The sequence below is a fragment of the Pipra filicauda genome, unplaced genomic scaffold, assembly GCF_003945595.2.
Source record: "Pipra filicauda isolate LSUMZ 115617 unplaced genomic scaffold, ASM394559v2 scaffold33_size4404698_pilon, whole genome shotgun sequence".
Lineage (NCBI taxonomy): Eukaryota > Metazoa > Chordata > Aves > Passeriformes > Pipridae > Pipra > Pipra filicauda.
Genome location: NW_024104465.1, coordinates 740,595 through 761,808, shown reverse-complemented (window position 1 = coordinate 761,808; position 21,214 = coordinate 740,595). Strand labels below are relative to the sequence as shown.

Sequence of the window (21,214 nt, the reverse complement as noted above, 5' to 3'; positions counted from 1 at the left end):
AGGGCTGTGCCAACCTGCCTGCTCCTGGCTCTGAGTGGTCTGGCAGAAACCCCCAGTGCCTTTCTGCTTAGTTTCAGTCTTGATAATCACCTGATAAACTGTACCAATTGCTGGCAATAAGGAGGTTTTTGTGTTTGGGTTTTTTTGTTTCAAAGGGGCCTTATTTTTCTGAGGAACAAATTCATAGGAGGAAGGCCAATCTGCTGCATGATAGCAGCTTGACAATAGATGTTCCCTTGTCTTACAGGCAGTGGGCTCTTTCTAATAATTTGGACTGCTTTTTGAATGCATTTGCCAAAGAGCTCTTGCTAATCAGTTCAAAACATTGCACGATTTCCTAATCCGTTTTTCTTGTCCCTTGCAGTTATTTTCAAGCCTAGGTGAGCCGAGCCTGTGCCCAGCAGCGGGGGTGTAATTTTGTGATCACAGGGAAGAAGCACATCCTGCTCACTTGCTGTGCGGTGCCACCCTGCCCGTCCCTCCGCCCCTGGGTCCTGCGGAGGTGTGGGGCGCGACCCTCTTTTTGGCAGATCCGTGAGTCTAAACCACTTTTAGTGCCTTTTATCTTAATAGTTTAAACGTGTTTTTAAACCCTTGGGTGGGTGCTTTGCTTTGGTGCAAAGGGCAGGTGGCACCCGGCAGACCCCTTTTCACCGAGGGGACCCCCCCGCTCTCACCCGGGATGGGACACGGCGATTTTTGGGCGATGCCCCCGGCTCAGAGCAGCCCTTTCCCTGGCGCTCATTACCATAGCGCCCTCCCGGCACCCTCCGCGTGTCCCGGCCGCCCCGCCGCCCCCCGGTGCACCCCCCCAGCGCCCCCCGGTCCATCCCCGCCGCCCCGGCGGAGCGCGGGCTGCGGGCGGGGGCTGCGGGCCGGCGGGGCACGGGGGGCACCGGGGGCCGCTCTGACCTCCCCGGAGGAGCGGTGGCCGTGGGGCCGGGAAGGGGTGGATGACAGGTAGCTTTGCGCAGTGGCAGTATCGTAGCCCGTGAGGTTAATCCGAGGCGCGATTATTGCTAGTTGAAAACTTTTCCCAATACCCCGCCATGACGACTTGAAATATAGTCGGCATCGGCAATTTTTGAGAGCCTCCTTAGAGGCTGATATTTGAGGTTAAAAGAAAGATACGTTAAAAAAAGAAATAAGCGAACGGTATATCTTGCCAGGCTGTCATTAAAGTGATGTGGTCCTCAAACGAGCAACCTGTCTTGACGACCTCGACCCCCTCCACTTTCGTTTTCAGTGACCCATTCCTTCTCCAGCAGCATTGAAAGAAAAAGGCAAGAATCGAACTCTTTAACTAAAAGTGCCCTCAGTTTATTAAAGGACGTTTACGGCGGGAGCAGGTGGTGGGGAAGGGGCTGGGATGGGGCTCCCCGCCGGCTGTGGCCCCTCGGGGCTGGCTGGGGATGCCCGGCCCCGGGGGTGCCCAGGCGGGGGAACCGCGGGGGCGGTGCGGACCCTTCATTCAGCACCGAGCTGCCGCTCTGACGCCGCTCCTACTTTGCATACTCCTCTCCCACAAGCCTTCGCGGCCGTCCCGGGGCTCGGCACCGACGGGAAAAAACGGGGCGCTCCGGTCCCGGCGGGGCGCGGGGGGCGCGGGGCGGGCGGGGGGCACTGCCCGGGGGGATGCGGGGCGGAGCGGGCGGGGTGCGGGGTTCGCCCCGAGCTCGGCGGCGGCCCCGGGGCCAGGGGCGGCGGCGGCGGGAGAGGCAGGTCAGCTTTGCGCAGTGGCAGTATCGTAGCCAATGAGGTTAATCCGAGGCGCGATTATTGCTAATTGAAAACTTTTCCCAATACCCCGCCATGACGACTTGAAATATAGTCGGCATTGGCAATTTTTGACAGTCTCTACGGAGACTGAATTATGGTGTGAAAAATAGATGAAAATAATGATAAAGAAATCTTACTATGCAGGATGAGCTGATTTATGCGACTTGCATTTAAGGAGGCTTACAGATGATCACTACAAGTGATAAATTTGTCTTTGTTCGCTCTCAGCGATGCCAGCGGTTGCTCGTGCCAAAAACGTGGGTTAATATATTGAGGGCGCTTTTACATAAAAATCTGTGATCTTGCCTCTTTCTTTCAAAGCTGCTGAAGGAAGAATCAGTCACGGAAAATGGAAGTGGAGGGACTGAGGTACTGGAGAAGCATTTCTTGTGTAGCTCTTGTTGAGGATCCTTTGGGGAGCTCGGCCTCTCAAAAGACAGCTTAGGCAGGGAGGAGAGGGAGCATTTCTGGAGCAACTGGAGGGGCGTGAAAGTCTGAATTGTGCTTGACTGGCTCCAGAAGTGCTTCAAAACCTATTAGGGAACAGCTTTCACTGTAAAGTACTGTAACCTCCATTTTGTGTGCATTTCTTTATGTATATCCATTGGCATCACTCGCTTTAAAGAAAAAGAAAAAAGAAAAAGGCTCCTTATTGTCAAAGAAATCACAAACCTTTACTCTGGAAAAAGCAGCTACTGAGTTTAGTGTAAAATCCTATTATATAAGTAAACCGAATCCATTTCTAATTTGCAGCTGTTGTCTTCTTTAATAGCGAAGCAGACCCTGCAGAGGGAGATTTAACAACCATTGCACACCAGCTCCCTGGGCTGAGTCTCCACTGGAGCTGGAAGCAGCTGCTGTCCATCACTCTGTATGAATCAGATGTAGCTTGTGCTGCTGACAGGTTGCCTCTGACGTTCTCTGCACGGTCGCGTGTGCCATCTGGATGCTCCTGCCCTGCCGGTAAGACCCTGAGCTGGGCAGCTGCTTTAAACTATAGCCAGGCAGAGTAGAAAACTTAGTAGTGAACATTAGTGTTCCCTCTTCAATAGTTTTTTTTGTAACATTCAGTTATGCTGGGGTATTATACAGAAGAGTGACCAAAGAGTGACCAAAGATGATGAAACCTCACAAATTGCATTTGCCCCCTCCTCCCGTTTGTACTCCACTGCCAGCAACATCAATTTGAAATCAAAACCTGAAGCATAGGGATGCCATTACCCTTTGGCAGAATAAGCCACACTGGCAAATATCAAAGGCATATGTAGTTTGCAGTGAGTCATACACTTTGTGTAATTTCTTGATTCATATAAACTGTGTTGATAAGTATTGGTTTTATCACTTTACTGTTTCTCATCTCTTCTGCTGGAATTGTCTGTGATAATGCTCTGGTGTGGTGATTTCACTCCGTGTTGCAAAGTTGTGTCCTACATCTTAAACATTTGTTTTGCTGCAATAGATCCTTTCAACAACTGTGAAGTTGGACCTTGAATGGGGAAGCTGCATGTTGTGATTTACTGCCATTGCCTGAAACCCAACGGTCTGACTGAATTTTTCTTTCTTGCATTCACCTGAAGAAAGAGCTGCACAGCACATGTGGCACAGCACAGAGGACATACTGCATTGTCATCACTCTGCAGTTTCAAGTCCCTCTCTGGAATGTGCACAGGTAAGTGTGCCTTACAAGTGAGTGGAGCTTCATATCACTTCTCTGACATACACTGTCTTCTGTGAATAATGGTGCTTTTCATCAGTGGCACTATGGTACTGTGACATGAGCTTGGATCGCTCCTTGGATCGCTTGGTTTGGCAGCCAGTCTGAGATTACAGCCCTGAAGGGGACAGGTGGACAGTTCATCCATCCAGCCTGAGTGTCAAGTGTGTGGGGGTTAAACCACCCTTCTAGGGAGCTGGTCTGTAACTGGTAAACGCTTCTTTGACAAGAGGGAAAGATGCCTTGAGCAAGTACTCTGAACACAGATTGTGTGGAGCCACGAGTACCCTGAACACGGGTTGTGTGGATACAGGATGCCCTGAAGTCCAACATTTTGTTGATGTTGACTCACTTTCTGACTTCATTTCCAGCTCCCAGCCCTGTTTCCCATCTGTAAATGGGGGTCATAACTTCTTGTAACACCTTCTGTGAAAGATAAGGGTAAATCACAATGTGTCTTAGCCACAGGGGACAGCGTAAGAGGAAACCCTGTGTATTTCTCTGATGCACTGCCTGCCTTCATTCCCTAGTACTTCCCATCCAACACCAGTTCGGAGGGATGTAGCTGCTCTCAGCATCGCTTACCCCTCTGGGCACACCTTGGGTATGCTGCTCCAGTGGGAAAGAGTTTGCTGGAGGTGGAAATCACCTGGGAACTGCAGCTGCTTCTGCCCGGCTGTGTAAGGATGGTGCTTGAGCAGGTATTCACAGAGCCAGGGAGAGTTTGAGGCAGAGAGCAGGTAGGTGATGAAAGCACAGTAGTTCCAGGGTGTTAGGAAAGTTAGGAGAGGGTGAACATTGCTTCAGTGAGTTTAGCTTGAGCCTGCAACTGAGCAGTTGTCTTGGCACCTTGGGTTTTAACCTGGCCTCCTCCTCAGGCAATCACTGGAGGGTTGGGGACTGGCAGTTTTAGAAAGAAATGTTAGTGTGTGAAGAATTCAGTTATGAACAGCACATGGCTATGGGCATTGCATGAGAACAAGGTTGATTTTGAAAGCAATATTACTAGAGGATAGTATCACTCATGTGGCAGCCCTGCCTTCCCACCTCCCCCAACCCTTTCAAAGCAGTGCTGAAGCCACAGGCAGAGCTTTAAATGCAATGACTTTTTTATTTTTTTGTTTTTAACACTGAGCAGCTTGGACACAACCCATTTCTTTCAGGTACAACCATAACTAGTGCTATGACAGCTCAATTTCAGCCCTGAGACACAACAGAAATTGCATTCTTGATTTGCGCTCACTTCTAGACTCCCAAAGGACACGGTAGGAAGGTGAAGATAAAAATTGCATACTAGGCTACAGTATGAACAGTGGGCACTTTATTTATGCAGAGGTAAAAATACAATCCAAGCCTGTCGTGTTGCTGGAGGAAACACACAGATCCCAGGAAAGGACACGTTTCTGATGACCTTAGGTCTGCTTTGCCATCAGTCAGTGGTAGTGGTTTATGTTGCTGCTCCTGGGGTGACACATCCTGAAGTCATCATTGCACAGTCAGTGATGGGTTTTGAAAAAATGTAACAGTCCCTTCAAATAATGCTTTAAATTTTGCTACTGGAGACCAGCAATGGGAGTGTCAGGTGAGATCCTTGGCATCAGTGGTGAAGCACACGATGAAAGCCTTTGCTTATATTTGTGTTGTATTTAGATCTAGGTAAGGACGTCATTTTCTGACAAGTAGTGGATTTGGAGTAAAACCTGGCATGAATTTCTTGGAGGCTGTTGACTAATTGTAAGCATTGGCTGGGATGAGGGAGGGGATATTTCCCTGCCCCCCTAGTGATAGTTCTCATTATAGCATGACTTAACACAGGAAATAATGATGTCTGACTTGTGCTAGCAGGGGAAACTGGGTGTGTTTGTGCCTAGAGAGTGAAAAATACAGCACTGGAGATTGCTCGCAGCTGACCTCACGGTCTCTGTTTTTATGGAAACAAAATCCCGTAATCTCGGCTCAACAACAGGACATGTGCTGTTCAGCTCTGGGAACATTCTCTGACTTGGTAGTAATTTTGTAAGGAAAAGTGCTACGAGAGTCGTGTTTCCTGGATCCTTAGCAGTTCCCACACTGATAGTTTTTGGTGTATCTCTCATCAGATTAGGAGCTGAACATTTGGGCTGAGCAACTGCTTTTACTGCCATGTCGACTTGGCCAGAGTGCAATGGTAAACGCTAGCTCTGATGAGGGTGGAGCTGTGCTGTGGCTCGGCCAAGGCAAGGACTTTGCTGCCTTGGAGTGTGGTTTGATAGAGGTTTGAAAGGAAAAGCAAGTGGGAAATGATTCAAGATACACTATCATATGATAAATCCAGGAGGAGTGTTACGTTCTTTGAACACAGCGAAGGAGAAGTGGTCGGTGACTTTCCTTTATGGTGGCCACAGCTTGTGGAAAATCGTTCAGGAAAGGTTTCCCTTGCCCAGCTTCCCTTGGATGGGGTAAATCAGGGGCTCAGAAACGTTGATTTGTTTGAAGGTTTTGGGGTACAGCGCTGCCATGTGCTGGGCTCCTCCGGGCCTGGCACCCACCCAGCCTGGGGAGGGTCCTGCTCCTCCAGCGGAGAGCGCAGGGTTCGGGTCGCGTTCCTGCCGAGGCACCGCCAGCCTCGGCCGTGCGTGGGCCCGCAGGCGAGCGGGACGGCAGGGCGGGCATCACCGCGGGGACGGAGCCCCGCAGGCGGGCGGCGGCTCTGGGCGCTGCATTTCCCAGCATTTCCCAGGGCGCTTCCCCCCCCATCCCGGGAAGGGGAGCGCGGCCGTTCCCGGCCGGCCGAGCCGCCCCCGCCCCGCGGCTCCCGCAGCGGCCGGCAGGGGGCGCAGCGCGGGGCGGGCGCGGCGGGGGCGCGCGGGGCGGGCGCGCGCGCGGGGGCGGGCCGGGAAAGTTGCGGGCGCTGGGGCGGCGGCGGCACCGGCGGGAGCGGCACCGGCACCGGGCACGGCGGCACCGGGCACGGCGGCACCATGGACGACCTGGGTGAGTCCCGAGCCGCGCGGGCTCCCCCGCGCCGGGTGGGGGGGGTCGCACCGCCGCCCCTCCGCGCCCCGGGCGGCGGCGGCCGCGGCCCGCCCGGCCACGCTGCGCCCCCTCCGCGCCGCGGGGCTCGGGCCGCGCCCGCCGGCGCCCGGGGACGTGTCGCTGCCCGCGCACCGCGCTGGCCATCTCGGCTCTCCGCCCGCGGCCCCCTCGGCTGCGCTGCCCCGAGGCCCGCGGGCAGGGCCGGCGGGGGCTGTCCCGGCGCTGCCCCGGCCGGGAAGGGCGCCCGGCGCTGCCGTGCCCGGAGCGGCGGGGAGCGGAGCGCGCTCGGGTTTCACAGACACCTCCTCCCTGTCCTGCCGCAGCCTCTCCGGCTTGCTCTTGGGCGAGAGCAGAACTTTGCGCGGGTACGGAGTGGGGAGCTCTCGGGGGTAAGCGGAGCCCAGCCGGGCTCAGAGCTCATCCTCGTCCTCCCGCTGCCTCTCCCAGGTGTGCTACAACCATCCGAAACCGTGTAGTGGGGAAATGTCAGGCAGCTGCTCGCACGGGAAAGATCTAGAGAGTTTGAGTTCCTTTGGTACCAAGCCGGAAAGGGTGTGGATCTGCCAAAATCCCTTGTGCTCTGGGAGACATTAGGGTGACTGAGTTCCGCTTATGAAACTGATTAAATCAGACACTGGGGAGGGGCCGTGATCCGTTACTTCCATCCTACCTTTAATAGAAACCAGACGTTCTGTTAAGATATAGTCCAAGCAAATTGCTCCTTTTCCTCCTGGACCTTGAAGCTCACATTACAGTGCTGGCATAAAGCTGGTGATCACACCTTCAGAAAGCAGACTTTGAATTGTGCCTATGATAAAACTTAAGGGACAAGTAGTCCATCTGCTGTGTGGCTTCCTGGTGAAAGGTGCACCACGAAGGATTCATCCTTGGGGAGTGAAATCTCACCCTCTGCCCGGGTGGAGCAGCTGGTGGTGGAAAGAGAATGAATTTCCCCTTCAGCTTCTTCTCACGGTTGTTGTTTCTTTAAGTGGAGACAGTTCTGTTTACCTTTTCTCATATCCCTCAGCCCGGTTATCTCTTGGAGATTTGGTGCATGTTCCTAGCGTGTTCAGGAATGCGTTACTAGTCAGAACAGGATTCACCCAGTGTGTGTGTTGACTTGCTGAGTGGCCCTTCAAGGTGAGCATACAGATAGCACCACTGCGTAGGGCCACTTTGGTGCCTCCAGTTTAGTGTCTCATCAACATGGTCTTCAGTGAACCATGGGAGCTGTACTGTACTCACTGCAACTATTGCATTCCTTGAATAGTGGCAGTGTGACTTCCCAGGAAGTCAGCTTTTGTTGGAATAGGCTACTGCGGTTTCATCACACTGTTCCTTCTGTAGAAGGATTAGAGGTGAACTGCAAAGAAATTGTGAAAAATATCTGAATTTGTCTGGCTTGTTCTTCTGAGGTGCTAAATGTATTGGCACTACCAGAGGTTAAAGTTGTGATCTGATTTGGAAAATTGAACTTTTAGTCTCAGCAACTTGATTTCATCAAGTCTTAATTACACCGTGTCTGTCTCAACTTTTTTGCAGCCTTTCAGGCTGGACAAGATCTAATTAACAGTAAGCAGTTGAACAAAAAAAAGTGTGACCCTTTCACTCTCTGAGCTTTTCTTTGGTGTACAGAATTCACCACGGAAAAGCACACCAGCTGTTTTCTCTCTGCAAATCATTGTTAGCCCCCAAATGGCTCACTTATTTCTCTAAAGCCATTCACCTTAGATGCATACAAAAGGGAACAATGTGCTGATATAACTCCCCTGAAATAAGTCAGACTTTCGAACTGAAGTGAGAGTTGTTTGTTTTTCTTTCCTCATTATCTATGGCTGGATTATCTGAGTTGTGGATTAACTGTGCCATGGATACAGACGTCTGTGCTGGCTCTGTCCAGAGTCAAGCTGGTCCGGCAGGACTTGTTGGTTCAGGCACAATGCCATGTGGACATAGCTGCACTGCTTCCAGGACCAGTTTTGGCCCAAAAGTAGTGTACTATTGAGCTGGGACTAACATGCCGTGCAGGTTCAGAGTTGATGTCAAGTAAAATCATCTTAGATGTTTCCACACCATGCTTCTTAATCTGTGTGGTGCAAGGATGACTGTTGAGTGATGGACCTTGCTGGGCATGAGGGAACCCCTCAGAGAGCCCATTGGTGTGCCTGTTTTTAACTCTCTGCCTTTATCAAAAATCTCCTTCCCCGTTGCAGAGTTGGAGGATGTGATCAGTGTGTACTTGTGCACTGTAAAATAGAGGTCCAGAAGTATCTCAGTTTCGTGCTTGGGCTGGAGAGGTTATGAAACATGTGAGAATGGATTTATCTTGCATTGGGGTTTCATTTGAAGTTGGAAAAAACTTTGTTCCTTTTTTTTTTTTCCCCCTCAGTGTTGAAGAAGTGATGTTACAGTGCACAGCTCACATGGGAAACTGTTTCTGCAGGCTGGAACTGTGCACCCTGTTGATCTGGGGGACCCTCTGTGGCACAGGACACGCAGTGCTGGGGCTGGATATAAACTCGAACAGCCCATGGTGGGAAGGGGGGAGGAGAGCAGCTGACCAGACTTGTCCAGATTGTCTTCCTCGGATCTCTCTAAGGAAATGTATTTTGCGGATGTGCTTGGAGTTTGACAGGAAGTTTGCTGAACGAGTTTGCCGCTCTGCAGTGTTGTAAACTGGCACAGAGAGTACAACTTTGTCCTGAAGAGTGAGAATCCTAACTTGGGGCTCTCGTCCCTCTCAGGGGATTGCCAAAGCACAGCCTGTGCTTCCAGCACACAAGTCACCAACCACACATATTCTATTTAGACAATCTGAAATACTGAATTAGATGTTAAATTATTCTTGGTTCTGTGGTGCTGCTTTGTCTAAGTAGTATGTGGGAACAGATCCATTAGGATCTGCTGGTTGTGGAGGAAGAAACCTAATTTGTGTAATGTGTCATGTCTTTTGTGGTGAGAGGAGTAAGAGAAAAGAAGCTTGACATTTGTTTTAGTCAGATACTGTTTGATTTTTGACCCTGAATGTTTTTTACAGCCTTTTCCTGAAAGGGGTTATTTGCAAACACTACTGGGAAACCTTTTGGTTACTCCAAACAGAAACGGTGTTGCTTTTAGAAGCTTTCATTTGATGACTTTGAAATTCTCGTTTCTCTACTGCTACTTTTTTTTTATTTTTAAAGTCTTCAGATTTTTTTAAACTGGATTGTGCAATCAAAAACAAAACAGCATTCAGTAGAGCTTGTAAAAGGTGTTTTACAAAGATGTCATTTCTGTTTAATGAGAATATATTTGTGGCAGTGTTTTGGCTGTGCATGTAAACTAGACTGTGACCTTATTTTAGGTGTGCTTGCTCACTTTTGCAGAAGGTTTGTCTAGCAATGTGTTTTCAAAATTCTGGGAGTGAAGGTTCAGTGGCACAAGAGATTTTGTTCTAAAAAGTTGGTTCCCTCTCTTTTAGGAACTCTAATCCACCTTCTCTTCAGTCCTTAATCCTCTCAAGATTGACTTTAAAGGGAGCAGTCTTGCCATTGATTTTTCATGGGAGTGTGGAGGGAGGTGCATGTGTTTCCATCTGTCATCTGTCCTAACATTTGGAATATTGCTGTGCTCTGCAGGGCGGTGCTGTCTGTCCCTCTTCTGAGGGAGATGCTTGCCTGTTTCTGACTCAGTTCCTTCAGTCTGGGAGTCATATGCTGTGGGTTTTGGTCTTACTTGACTGAAAGTTTACTGTGAAATGGTTCACAGTACAGCTACGCCCAGGAAATGGTATTGGGGGGACAAACTGGTAAAGTAGTTTGGTCCCTTGGCTTTCTTCTGGCTCATGTTTCTTGAGTCCTTCCTGCTGCTGGGCGAGAAGGCTGTAAACAGAACTAATACTCTGCACAATGAGGTTCTGACTTGTTTCAGCTCCTTAGCTGTTGTGACCCCTCGTAAAACAGGGACTTCATTGTCCTGAGCAACTCAGACAGGGAGTCCTCTGCCTCGAGCAGTGTGTGATGAAGAGAGAGGCTTCTTTTCTTGTTGCTCTATTTCCATGGAAAGGCTGGACTCTGTGCTGTCTTTAGCTCCTTTGTCCCTCGCTGGGAGAGGTCAACTTATCCCAAGTGTTCAGCTGCCCTCCTGGTTAAAATTGATCCTCCGACACCATCTCTGCCTCTAGAGAAAGAAATGGGCAACTTCTCATACGTATTCAACTCTCTCTCTCTGCTTGTTCTTTCTTTCTCAGGGAATCATGATGCTTTGATTTCTCTGGACCCCTTTTAAGTCACCTCTTTCCCTTCAAAGTGCATTTATTATATGAAACAAGTTGCGAAACTGCAGAAATGATGGCTAAAATTCTTAAGTCTGGCAGTAGAACAAGCAATAATAATGCACTTCTGGTTAGATCAGAGTTGGTTTTCCGATCTGCTGCTAAGACAGCTAGACAGATAAATTCCTTAATCTCTGCAACTAGAGGGAGGAAAAAGCCTGTCCATGGCCACAAAACAAATCTGTTTGAATCGGACTCGTGTTAGTTGTGATATCCAGCATCCAATGCAGCTTTGGAGACAGCCAGAGCAGATTCTGAATGTAGTTGTGTTGTGCTAGTGGAAAATGAGTGTGAGTGAATAGGATCTCTGGTCCCAGTTTCCTGCTCTGTGTACTGATCTTGTGTGTCCCTTTTTGTCTGATGCGGAAGCTGTTAATGAAGATGCTCTTCTACTCCAGCTGCCTGAAAGTGAGACATTGTCTGTGGGAAGCTTCCCTGTGCTCTGATGAGAAGATGGGGTTTAAGGAATGAGTTTCTTGCTCACTTTAGCCTGTCCTAACTAAGTGAGGTTTAAGAACAAGCCCTGGTAGTACAGGTTGTCATGACTGTTAGGATATTATATTTTAAAATGTTAAGTAGGGAACTGTGGAGACCTTTGTGTCCTTGTTTCAGTGTTTGTAAAATTTCACCTTGCATCTCATCCAGTTTCAGATGGCAGCCAAAAATGGTGATTTCAGCTTCCCCATCTCTTGTGTGTTCACTGTTTACTTAATGAGATCAGGCTCCAGAGTGAATTAGTTCAAATTTCTCATCTTTTGGAAAACTAACCTTTAACCCCAAATTGAACAAATGATTTGCCAATGGATTGATAAGCTGAACTAGACCAAGTGCAGAGTAGAAACAAGGAGTGGCACCATTCCTTTCCACTTTGGGCTGAGGTTAAATGAGTGGGAGAGAAAGTGGAAGTTGTGATCTCAAATTGGTTTAACCTGATTTAACTGCTGGCTGCTGTGAGGTGTGTTGTGTTCCCTGCTGCCATCTCCCTTCCTTGTGTCCACAGTAACTGTTGGACAGCTGGCTGGGTCAGCAAGCTGATTCTTCTCAAAGTCATCATTTTTTTACATGGACAGTGGACTGGGAAGTAGGTGAGGCCACCTCTTTTAGCTGTGGGTTGTGTTTAATATAGCATAAGGTAACCATTTATCCACAGCCTCAAAAATGTGGCCTGACTTAAGGCATATTATTTCTCTGTCTGTTGAACAGGGATAATTAGTCCTTACCTGCAAAGTGTGGTTAATGTTGGTTGAGATCTTTGTGCTTCTGAAATAGCTTCCAGCTGAATATATCAGAATATAACTCTTTTAAGCTTGTCTGGTCACCATTGCTGGAAAAGCTTACAGTAGCCCATTTGAATCAGATTTTCAAGTTCTTATTCCCTTCTCAGCCCTGTTGAATGTTCTCTGTCTGCCTCTCTGATTGCTCATCCTTTCTTTATCCTCTGTTATGACAGGCTGTGAGTAGGGAGAAAAGATTTCCTTTCCCTTCCAAGTTCCCCACAGTAGTTCTACTCTAGTCTTTCCCTTTACCACAGAGCGTCGTGAAGTCATTCAAAGAATGTTGTGTGCTAAAGATATACCATAAAAACAGGAGGTGGGTGATGACTTTCTTGTATCACTCTTAGCTGTTTTTCCCATTCATGCTCATTCTCTTTGCAAATGGCCCCAAAGGAGCAGCACCAGCTGGCTGGGGACAGTCTCCCTTGACTGACTGATGTCAAAATCCATGCTCTCTCTTCTGTGTATGTATGTTTTTAAATCCTGATGGAGCAAACAAAGTAGAAATGGCAACTGGAGTGCTGTGGAGCAAGTTTGGTGTTGGTGTTTCAGTTACAGGAACTGAGTCCCTGAGGTTATGTGTCTGTGCTCTTTAGGAGTCTGGTAAGCTCTTTTTCTGCTCACATAAATGCAGCTTTTTCTTGTAGCAGACAGTAATTATTCTGAATTTACATGGGAAATTTATCTAAGCAGTTTGAGACAACTGTAAGATGAGGAGCCAAGAGAACTTATGGCAGCCCACAGGGGGAGGCAGCCTGCATTGTTAGTGCTTGGCTCCTTTTTCCCTGTGCTGGACTGTCTCTACACTGTGAACAAGTTCAGTTCGAGTTATTTAAATGATGATGAGATAGTCTGAAGTCTTCCAATGCAGCTTGTCATGCCTCTCCTCACAGTGTTCTTACTAAATATCCATGTTTGTGCAGATGGCTTTGCTGGGTGAGGTACTGAGTGTGTCTGGCTGGCAGCATGCAGTGGAGTGTAGCTTGATTTCTTGTGGTTTTTTACTGTTTATTGCATGTGTTTAAATCTCCAACATTTTGCAAATGATGTGAAGAACATCAAAAAAAGTAAATGGCGCTCCAGGGAATAAACTTTCTGAATGACACTTTGCATGGGGAATTGTGCTTTAAATGGCTCAGCTATAAATCAAACTGTATGGGGGCTCCAGGAATAAACCAATCCCATGTTTTTGCCACAGAATTGAGCTGGCAGACAGAATTAATCCTGAGTCTGTCTAGACGCCTCATAGGATCTTGCTTTCTTTCTATTGCTGAAGAGGAAGGTGAGCAGAGAATTTCACTTTGTGCTATGGGGGAAGTTTGTGGTGGCTCAGGAACTGTGGTTAGGCTGGGTTTTAATAAGAGCAGGAGGCAGTAAAAGAAGCCAGAGGTAGAAAAGGTCATGGGCAGGAGAGCTGTAAATAATGTGCCATGGATTAGGGGCTTAATACTCGCTTGTTCTATCCTCTTTCATGGTTCTAAACAAGTTCAAGGCTTCTCTGTGAAAAGGTTTCTTTTGGGTCGGAGCCACTAATTTCAGCTGGGTCAGACAAAAGAGCCTAAGGCTAACTGCACGTCACTTGAGGTTACTGGTGCCCCAGGAGTTGGAATAAGATGATGGCTTGGCTGGTCTCTGCTTCTCATCTTGTTTGACCATTAGTTGCATCTGCTGCTCCCCATTCCTCAGCACCAGCAGCCGCCTTGGGACTAGGTTTGTTTTTGTCTTTTTTGGTGATGGCAGAGGTGGTCCCCAAGAGGAAGGTGCTTAGGAGTAGTACTTCTGGTTTGAAATTCTTGTTCATTATGGTTTTATGTGGGAGACTTTTTTTGGACTGTGTAGGCCTGGCTAGGCAGTGTGATGCACAGCTGGAACTATTCTGTCTGGATGTGAGCAGCTCCAGCAGTTAGACAGGATCCCTGCAGAGAGCTGGAGCACTGGGGGAGGGAGTGAAATGCCATTTCATCCACGTCATGAAATCTCTTATCAGTGGCCAACTCAGTGTTGTGGGTGGGTGAGCAGTGCTGGCCAGAAGAAGCTGCCTTTTTTTTCTGCTGTGAAATGTGAGGAGCTCAGCACTGTCAGTTAGGCTGGGAGCTGTAGAGTGGCTGTGTGGAGCTTGGGATGAATTTGTCAGTCAGGTTCTTATAACCCTAAGCCTGTAGTTTACAGTCTATCCTGCTGGTGCTTAATCTGAGATTTGCTGCTTGGCTGTCCTGAGCAGTTCCCTTGGGCAGTGCCTCACAAGCACAGCTGCTCTGGCATGCTGCTCCTGTACTTCTTGGTTGCTTAAATCTGGTGCCTCCAGCGCCTTCTGCCTTGGGATCATGCTTAAAAAGCCCTGGCTGTGTGACTTTGAGAGAAAATCGGTTAGGTTATCGTTCATTTTTGTGTAGGAGTTGGTTGAGGGCTTCATTTATAAAATGCTACCTTACCATCAAACGCGAGGGAGAAAACTACTTGAAAGAGGTGGCCGTGGTACTGCTTACGGTGGTGTGAAACTCAGAGGCCTCCTGGGCTGCCTGGATCTGCTGGAGCCCTCTGATTGCACTGCTCGGGTTTGGAGAGTGCAGTGTGTGGGACGGAACGGCCGGTGTGATGTGAGGTGTTGGGTGCCACCTCCCCCAGAGCGGTACCGCTCTGGGGTGTTCCTGTCCCTGCAGAGCTGGGAGGCTGTTTGCTGGGGAGGAGGGTTGAAGGAAGGGGCTGGGGGTGGTGCAGGGAGGAAGCTTTATGTAATTCTTGGCTGGCTTTTGAATAATTGTTTTAATGAAATGGAATGCAGTGTATTCAGTGCTTGCTTGGCAGAAACAGCTATTTTTTTTTTTTTGTTTGTTTTCTGTTTCGGAGGGGGGAAAGGAGTTGGGGTTGCTCCATTTTCCAGCTGCTTTAAACTCTTAGGCTTGGATTTGTGGCCGAGATAGAAGTGGAATATTGTTCTTGGTGAGGGGGCAGTTGCACTGCTGTGCATGTGTGGGAATTTGTAGATTTATTGTGTAGTGGCAGAGCCTGGTCTCTCTGTTTCTCTGTGGGCTGTGGATGCCACTGTGGTTTGAGGTGGATCAGGTTAATTTTAAAGTATTCAGCACTACTGGGATGATAGTGATGTGAATAGGTACGTGTCCCTATGAAATACATGCCCATCTAACTATTTGATAGGAAAATTAATCCATTTCCCTCTATGCCCTAGTTCAGTGCATAGCAGGGAAGAATATGATGAGTTGAGACAAAGAAGTCAACTTAATTTTCAGCAAAGCAGAAATGTAGGCACTTGGAATCTTTACTTCTCTAGACTAGTGCAAAATATTCGGTCCAGTTATCTCAGATGATTGTTGACTTTTATCGTAGGATTGGTGGTGGAACAATCAGATCATGGTGAAAACCCTTTTTTAGAAAGTAATTTGAAGAAGGATTTATTTCATGTACCTCTGAAAGGGAAGTTTATTCTCATGCTGCTTCTATTTCAGTATTGCTGGCATTTCCATTTTTGGTCAGTGCTGGAGATTGGTCTCTGTTACTCATCTTTACCTCTCAAAAATCCACTTTCTCTTTGGTCTTCGTAATTTATTTTTTTTTTTTAGTTGCAGTTTTCTGGGAGCTTGCGTTCTCTTGTGAGTAAAACAGCCTTTGGTTGATAGGATAAAATTTGTCTTTGTCAAATAACAAAACACTAACTTCTGTTCAGGGCACTGAGATGAAGAAGCTGTCACGCGTTTAATTGCTTTATTAATACTGCTCTTGGTAAAAAGAAATCCTCGCTATTTCTCTTACTGCTGATGAAGCAAGCCAGAGACTTGTGCCTAATGCTTCTGTCAGGATGCCAGATGACAGGTAGAACCATAGGTCATCTACCTTCTCATGTAGGAAGAGATAAGAAAACCTTAAACATTCTCCAGCTCTTCTCCCTCCACTGGCTCCAATACACTGCAGTTCTAAAAATGTTAGTTTTCTGTTTTGCTTTAACAATTTCCTTTCTTTCAGCGGGCCTCTGTCATGACATTGTGAAACTCTTGAGTCACATTCTTCTGCCAATACTGAAAAAAACCCCTAAGAGCTCTGCAGCTGTAGAGCCATCAGCAGTTTCCATCAAATTACCACCCACATCTCCCAAAGTAGACTGGGGGACCAGTTCCCACATTCATTTCTGAAACATTGTCCTCCTTTCATTCTCAGAATCTCCTTTAAAGTGAAAAGCAGCTGCTTTAACCAGATTTTTAACCATGTGCTCCTTGGCCCTCTGTACTCTGTTGTCTTTCAGAGCTATTGCTTGCCCACTATCTGTAATTACTTGGGTTATCTTTTAGTACAGAGCTCAACAGATTGAAAGCTTAATTTTCAAACTTTCTACCTATTATAGTTATAAGTAGTACCAAGATCTGCACAACTGAAAAATGTTAAATATTTTGTTGTCATTTCCCCCTGCCCTGCTCTGTGAGTTTACATTGTGCTTTTGGCAGTGCTTTGTGTAAAGTCAATTGTTGACGATGACTTAAACTTTTTGGCTTATAAAGAGTTTAGTGTTGCTTCCAAGTCTGCTCCCACCCTATTGCAGAGAATCCTTGCAGAAATGAAAACTTCTTAAAAGAAAAATCCACCATTACCTCCTTAATAATTAGGTTTTTAACAAGCCAGTTAAACCACATATGACATTTGACACAAGTTCCTTTTTTTTAAAAAAAAAAAAAAGGGAAACAACCCACTTCAGAGTGGTTGGCAGGTCAAGCCAGCAAGTCTTTATTTATATCTCAATATACTAACCTTTTCTTTGGCATCCCCAGTATCTGGGTGAGATTTGCTGGGACTTCATATCTCCTTATTGATTCAGGCTTTTAAAACTTCATATATCTTGTTTTTTTAGGGGTAGGTTTGCATTTGCTGAATGCTTTTATATTTATGCTGTTGGGAGATATGCTTGCTATGTACTGAATGGGAAGAAGAAAAATGTTCTCTTCAAGGACTAAAATCTCTCAAGTCAGCATTCCCATATCCCATTTAAGAGCCTTCAGGATAGGAATGCCTCAATGAGACTATTCTAAATATGGATGTGATTGCAGTGTCTCTTTAGCGTCCCCATCTTTTGTTACTGGAATCCTCCTGTTGCTGGTAGCCAGGGCACTCTTCATCTCAGGGGCAGAATCTGTGATTCTAATGCTTTTAATGAATTCAGAATTTACACTAATATTTCAGTCCTTCATTTCATCATCTTTATGTGTGTCTCAAATTTTGTAACTGGCACTTTGCCTGGACGGGTCTATATTCAGCTCTGTTTATGCTGCATGGATAGGATTTCCACAGCTTAAAAGATGCTATTTTTTTTCCTCAAGTTTCATGTCTATTCTTGCATAACCATGCAAATCCTACTCTTCCCTTTACTGGTTATAGGGTCCACATGCTTTCCTGTTACTGTTACTTTTTAAAAGGCTCATAATTAACTTAGAATGTGCAAGCTCTGACTGCGTCCAAACCCATTTTTACTTATGCAGATGGAGAGGAACACAGCAATCTTTGGCAGTGTTACTGACTGTGGTTACCTGTGTGGCAATATGAGATGCCGGGGTGTCTGGGGTGGTGGTCCTGCTGGCAGTTGAGTCAATGTAAGGGCTTGCTGCTGCTGAAAGGGGAGATGGCTTTACTTACACTCATCCTTACCCTGTTCTGCTCTCTGACTGTTTGGACATAGCCTTTCTTGCTGACTGCTGTGCTAATCTCTTCTCTGACCCAAAAGGAGACAGTCAGCTTTTTTTTGGCTGGGTGTATATTCTGTTGAACTGGTTCACACAGGGGTCGTGTGAGAGCCACAGCCTACACAAGTAAGTGGCAGCAGCACATGTCTGGAAGAGGGAGTAAAACCTCTCCATTTTTGGCAGTGGTGAACTGTTAATTCGCCTTTCTGCATCTTGTGAAACTCTATCCTTTGCTCCGGGGTGCTCACTGTCCAGTGGAACTCCTGTGCTCTGTTGCAATGTAAATCCTGATGTAACATGTTTTCCTTCCCTAGAAGAGTCAGAATCAGCAGTTACCAAATTAAGATCTCCAGTGGTAAGTGCTCCACAGCTGTTGTAAGGGGTCAAACCTACGCACTTGTCACTTCCACCTGAGGGATCTGGAGCACAAGCACACAAGGATTGCTGATGCCCAGAGATTTGGAGGCTACTGCTGTGTGTTCACACTGTTCTGATTTGCCACTGCTGATTTCTACTGCCCAGAAACTGCTCAGAAGAGTGATCCAGTCTTGGATTAGAATGTGTTGTAAACTCGGTGCTACGACAACTTCCAGTTCAAGTCAGACCCAACTGCCTAAAGTTATGCAAATCTCAACCAAATACCAACCCAGGGGTTTAAAAAAACCTTCTTTTCAGTGGGCATGTAGAGGTCTTCTTGGTAGTAGCCTGGTGCTGCACATCTCTGCACTCAAACCTTGAGCTTCTTTTTACTCCCTTTACCAGATCCATGGTTTAAAATCCACAGTATGTCATTTCCTGCTGTTTCTATACCCATCCTTGGACTCTTTGTTTAAGGGAGATCTCCTTTGTACTGGATTTGTCAGATGTTTGTAAAATGGCAGCACTGTGTTTTGACCTAGTGCTGCTGGAGTAGCTGTACACTGGTGTAGCAGGAAGGGTCTGGTTCCTCAGATAGCTGGCTTGGCTGAGCCCCTCTTCCTGTAGGAATACAAGGGACTTGGTATTTTGTCCAGAGGCCTTGGCCCTGGGAAATTTTCCCTGACGGGACAGTTCAGTGGCTGCTTGTTTGGTTTTCATGAATATTTTTTTGTTGTTGTTGTTTTGGCAGAGGAGAGCAGATCTTGTTGGAATTTTTTTTAATGTTGATCCCAATTTCTAGAAACTTTCAGAGCCAGCAGCAAATAAAAATTCTTATGACATGCACAAGGAGGGTAAACTTACTATTTTGCGTGCATAAGAATAAATAAGAGACTAAAAAAAATTAGTGTATTGGTGACTAATGTTTTTTGTAGTATTTAAATTTTTCTTTCCATCCAGGATGTTGGCTGGAGTCCAGCTCAGGTCAGTACTGAGGTGGTATTAACTGCTTAGTGGCTTGTGTAAAATGTTTACACTCGCTCCAGTCTCATCCAGGATGTCATTTCGCTCCGGTTCAGCTGGAGCTGTGTTTGAACAGAGCGGGTGTTCCTCGCTTTTGTCTGAGCCAACTCACCTGCCTCCCAGAGGCAGCTGGGTCAGTACTGGCCACTGCTAATGCCTTTGTCTGGGTCTTCCTGGAAACACCTGAGGATGTGTTTGCTGTCAGGGAGATCAGAAATAGATCCTGCACAAGAAGAGCCACTGTAGGAGAGGACTGTCAGAGGCTGTACTTACCCTCCTTGGAGCCCCAAGCTGTTTCCAATTTCACAGTTGACACACAGGGAGTGAAATGGAGACTCTCTAATTTGTGCAGATAGTTGTTCTTTGTAATCTTTCATAGGACTAACTATAACTGCCTGCCAGAACACCAGACGATTTGCTTCCAAAAGGAGAGGATTCTGACAAAAGACTTGGTGGCAGGTGGAGCTCCTAGCAGGCTGCAGATTCAGGCTGAGAAATTCCAACTTAAATATTTTTAGTACAGGCCTGAGAGTCAGACTTGCATTCTATTCTGATATAACGTGGACTTGCCATGTTATGCTGGGCTCTTCAGGGCTGCATATCAGTTCTCCATTTCTGAAAGGTACAGGTTCTTCTGTGCTTCTGTGTTGTCACAGCCTGTTATATCAACATAAAATTGAATACGTGGAGATTTAGGTTTAGGGTGTGGGACTGTCGACAGCTGTGACTGAAAACTGTAACTGAAAATGGATTCCACTGTGATTAGCGCTGTAACTTGCGGGTGGGACAATCATCTGAGGACAGTGGTACTTAAATCGCAGAGGTCTGAATCACTGGAGGTCAAAAGTTGGAGCAGTGAGTAAAGGCTGGTTACGTCTGTGTGAAGCATCACAAACTTCCTGTGCAATCTCCAACTTCTCTGTCCAGTGAAGCAAAGCCTGGCTTTGTGCTCTTCAGCATTGTGCAAGTGTTGAGATCAGCTGGAACTGTGACTTGCAAACCCTTGACAAATTTTTCCTCGTCCTCCTGAAGATTGTTCAGCGGTGGAAGAATTTTTTGACTATGCTTATCCGTCTTTGGAAATGGTTTCCTGTTGTTCAGGACTTTGTTTGAGAGTCCAGTGAATCTACACAGAAAGGAGCCACGCAAGGGATAATTTGCTGTTTTAGCTTCACACAGCTGTGGGCTGACTGCCTGCAAATTGCCATACAGAGGCATTCGAGGCTTGTGTAGCTGGATCTGGCATTCTCAGAAGTCTTTGGGAGCTGTGAAACTGAAAATATTGATTTGTTTAGTAAGCTGGAACATGAATTCAGTTTTAGGCAGCAGGTCTTAGCATAGGGCGTTTTCTCTTGGCATGAGCTGTTTGCTGCTCAGGACTATAAACAGAGGGGAGTAAATGTAAGATGTCTCTTTTCACTTTAAGTGTGGAGAAGGCCATGCTGTAAAAAAATAGGATGCTGTATATGGCAGGAAATAACCCTTCCCTCCCCCCTGCCCCAGCACTTCTGGAAATGAGAAACAAACGGGAGGACACACCTTTGGGGGAGGGGGGAACAGGCTCTGAAACTAGAGATGTCACAGTGCTGCTGCTAAGTTCGAGCACTCCTCTTGGAGGCAATATGGGAAGAACACAACAGCCAACTTCAGCTGAGCTTGCATGGCCTTGCTTTGCTCTATGCTGTCCTTGGATCTTTGTGCCAGTAAGAGTTTGTTCTTCCTGGTGTTCCTGCTGACAGCTTCAGAATGGAATTGCCATGGCAAGTAGAGTGTACAGCTGAGGTTAATTTGAAGAACTTCAAAAGGCTGTGCTTGGCTTTAGCAGCTTTTCATCTGAAAACCAAACAAACCATATTCAAACCAAATTTTCTTTCTTGGGAGCATCAGGTACATCCCCTCTGAAAGGAGACGGTACTTAAATCACAAATCACTTTCACTGTGAGGATGCTCAGCAAACTTGTAACATGCTGAGGAATATTTCTCTCTGACCATGAAAGCAGTTATGTGCCTTGTGAGACTTTCAGTATCTCAACCAACTAATGAACTGTTTTGAAACAGT

The 21,214-nt window shown here is 47.0% G+C and overlaps 1 protein-coding gene and 2 non-coding genes across 12 annotated transcripts in view; all 3 read left to right on the top strand.

Moving 5' to 3' along the window:
• PXN (paxillin) overlaps positions 1-21,214 on the top strand; it is a 63,864-nt gene that overhangs the window by 11,778 nt on the left and 30,872 nt on the right. For 7 of the 10 annotated variants that reach the window (XM_039384202.1, XM_039384198.1, XM_039384200.1 and 4 more), the window contains 3 exons: positions 365-534; positions 2,533-2,742; positions 3,357-3,448. In XM_039384202.1, coding sequence (XP_039240136.1) covers positions 2,726-2,742; positions 3,357-3,448 — 109 coding nt within the window. In that variant the 5' untranslated portion in view covers positions 365-534; positions 2,533-2,725. Of the gene's footprint in view, positions 1-364; positions 535-2,532; positions 2,743-3,238; positions 3,449-6,423; positions 6,467-21,214 lie in introns of those variants that run through there. The other 3 variants (XM_039384199.1, XM_039384204.1, XM_039384203.1) reach the window with 3 other exon arrangements.
• On the top strand, positions 963-1,103 carry LOC113984397. Its single transcript, XR_003539494.1, has one exon. It is a non-coding gene; the product is annotated as a U4 spliceosomal RNA (small nuclear RNA).
• LOC113984396 lies at positions 1,726-1,866 on the top strand. Its single transcript, XR_003539493.1, has one exon. It is a non-coding gene; the product is annotated as a U4 spliceosomal RNA (small nuclear RNA).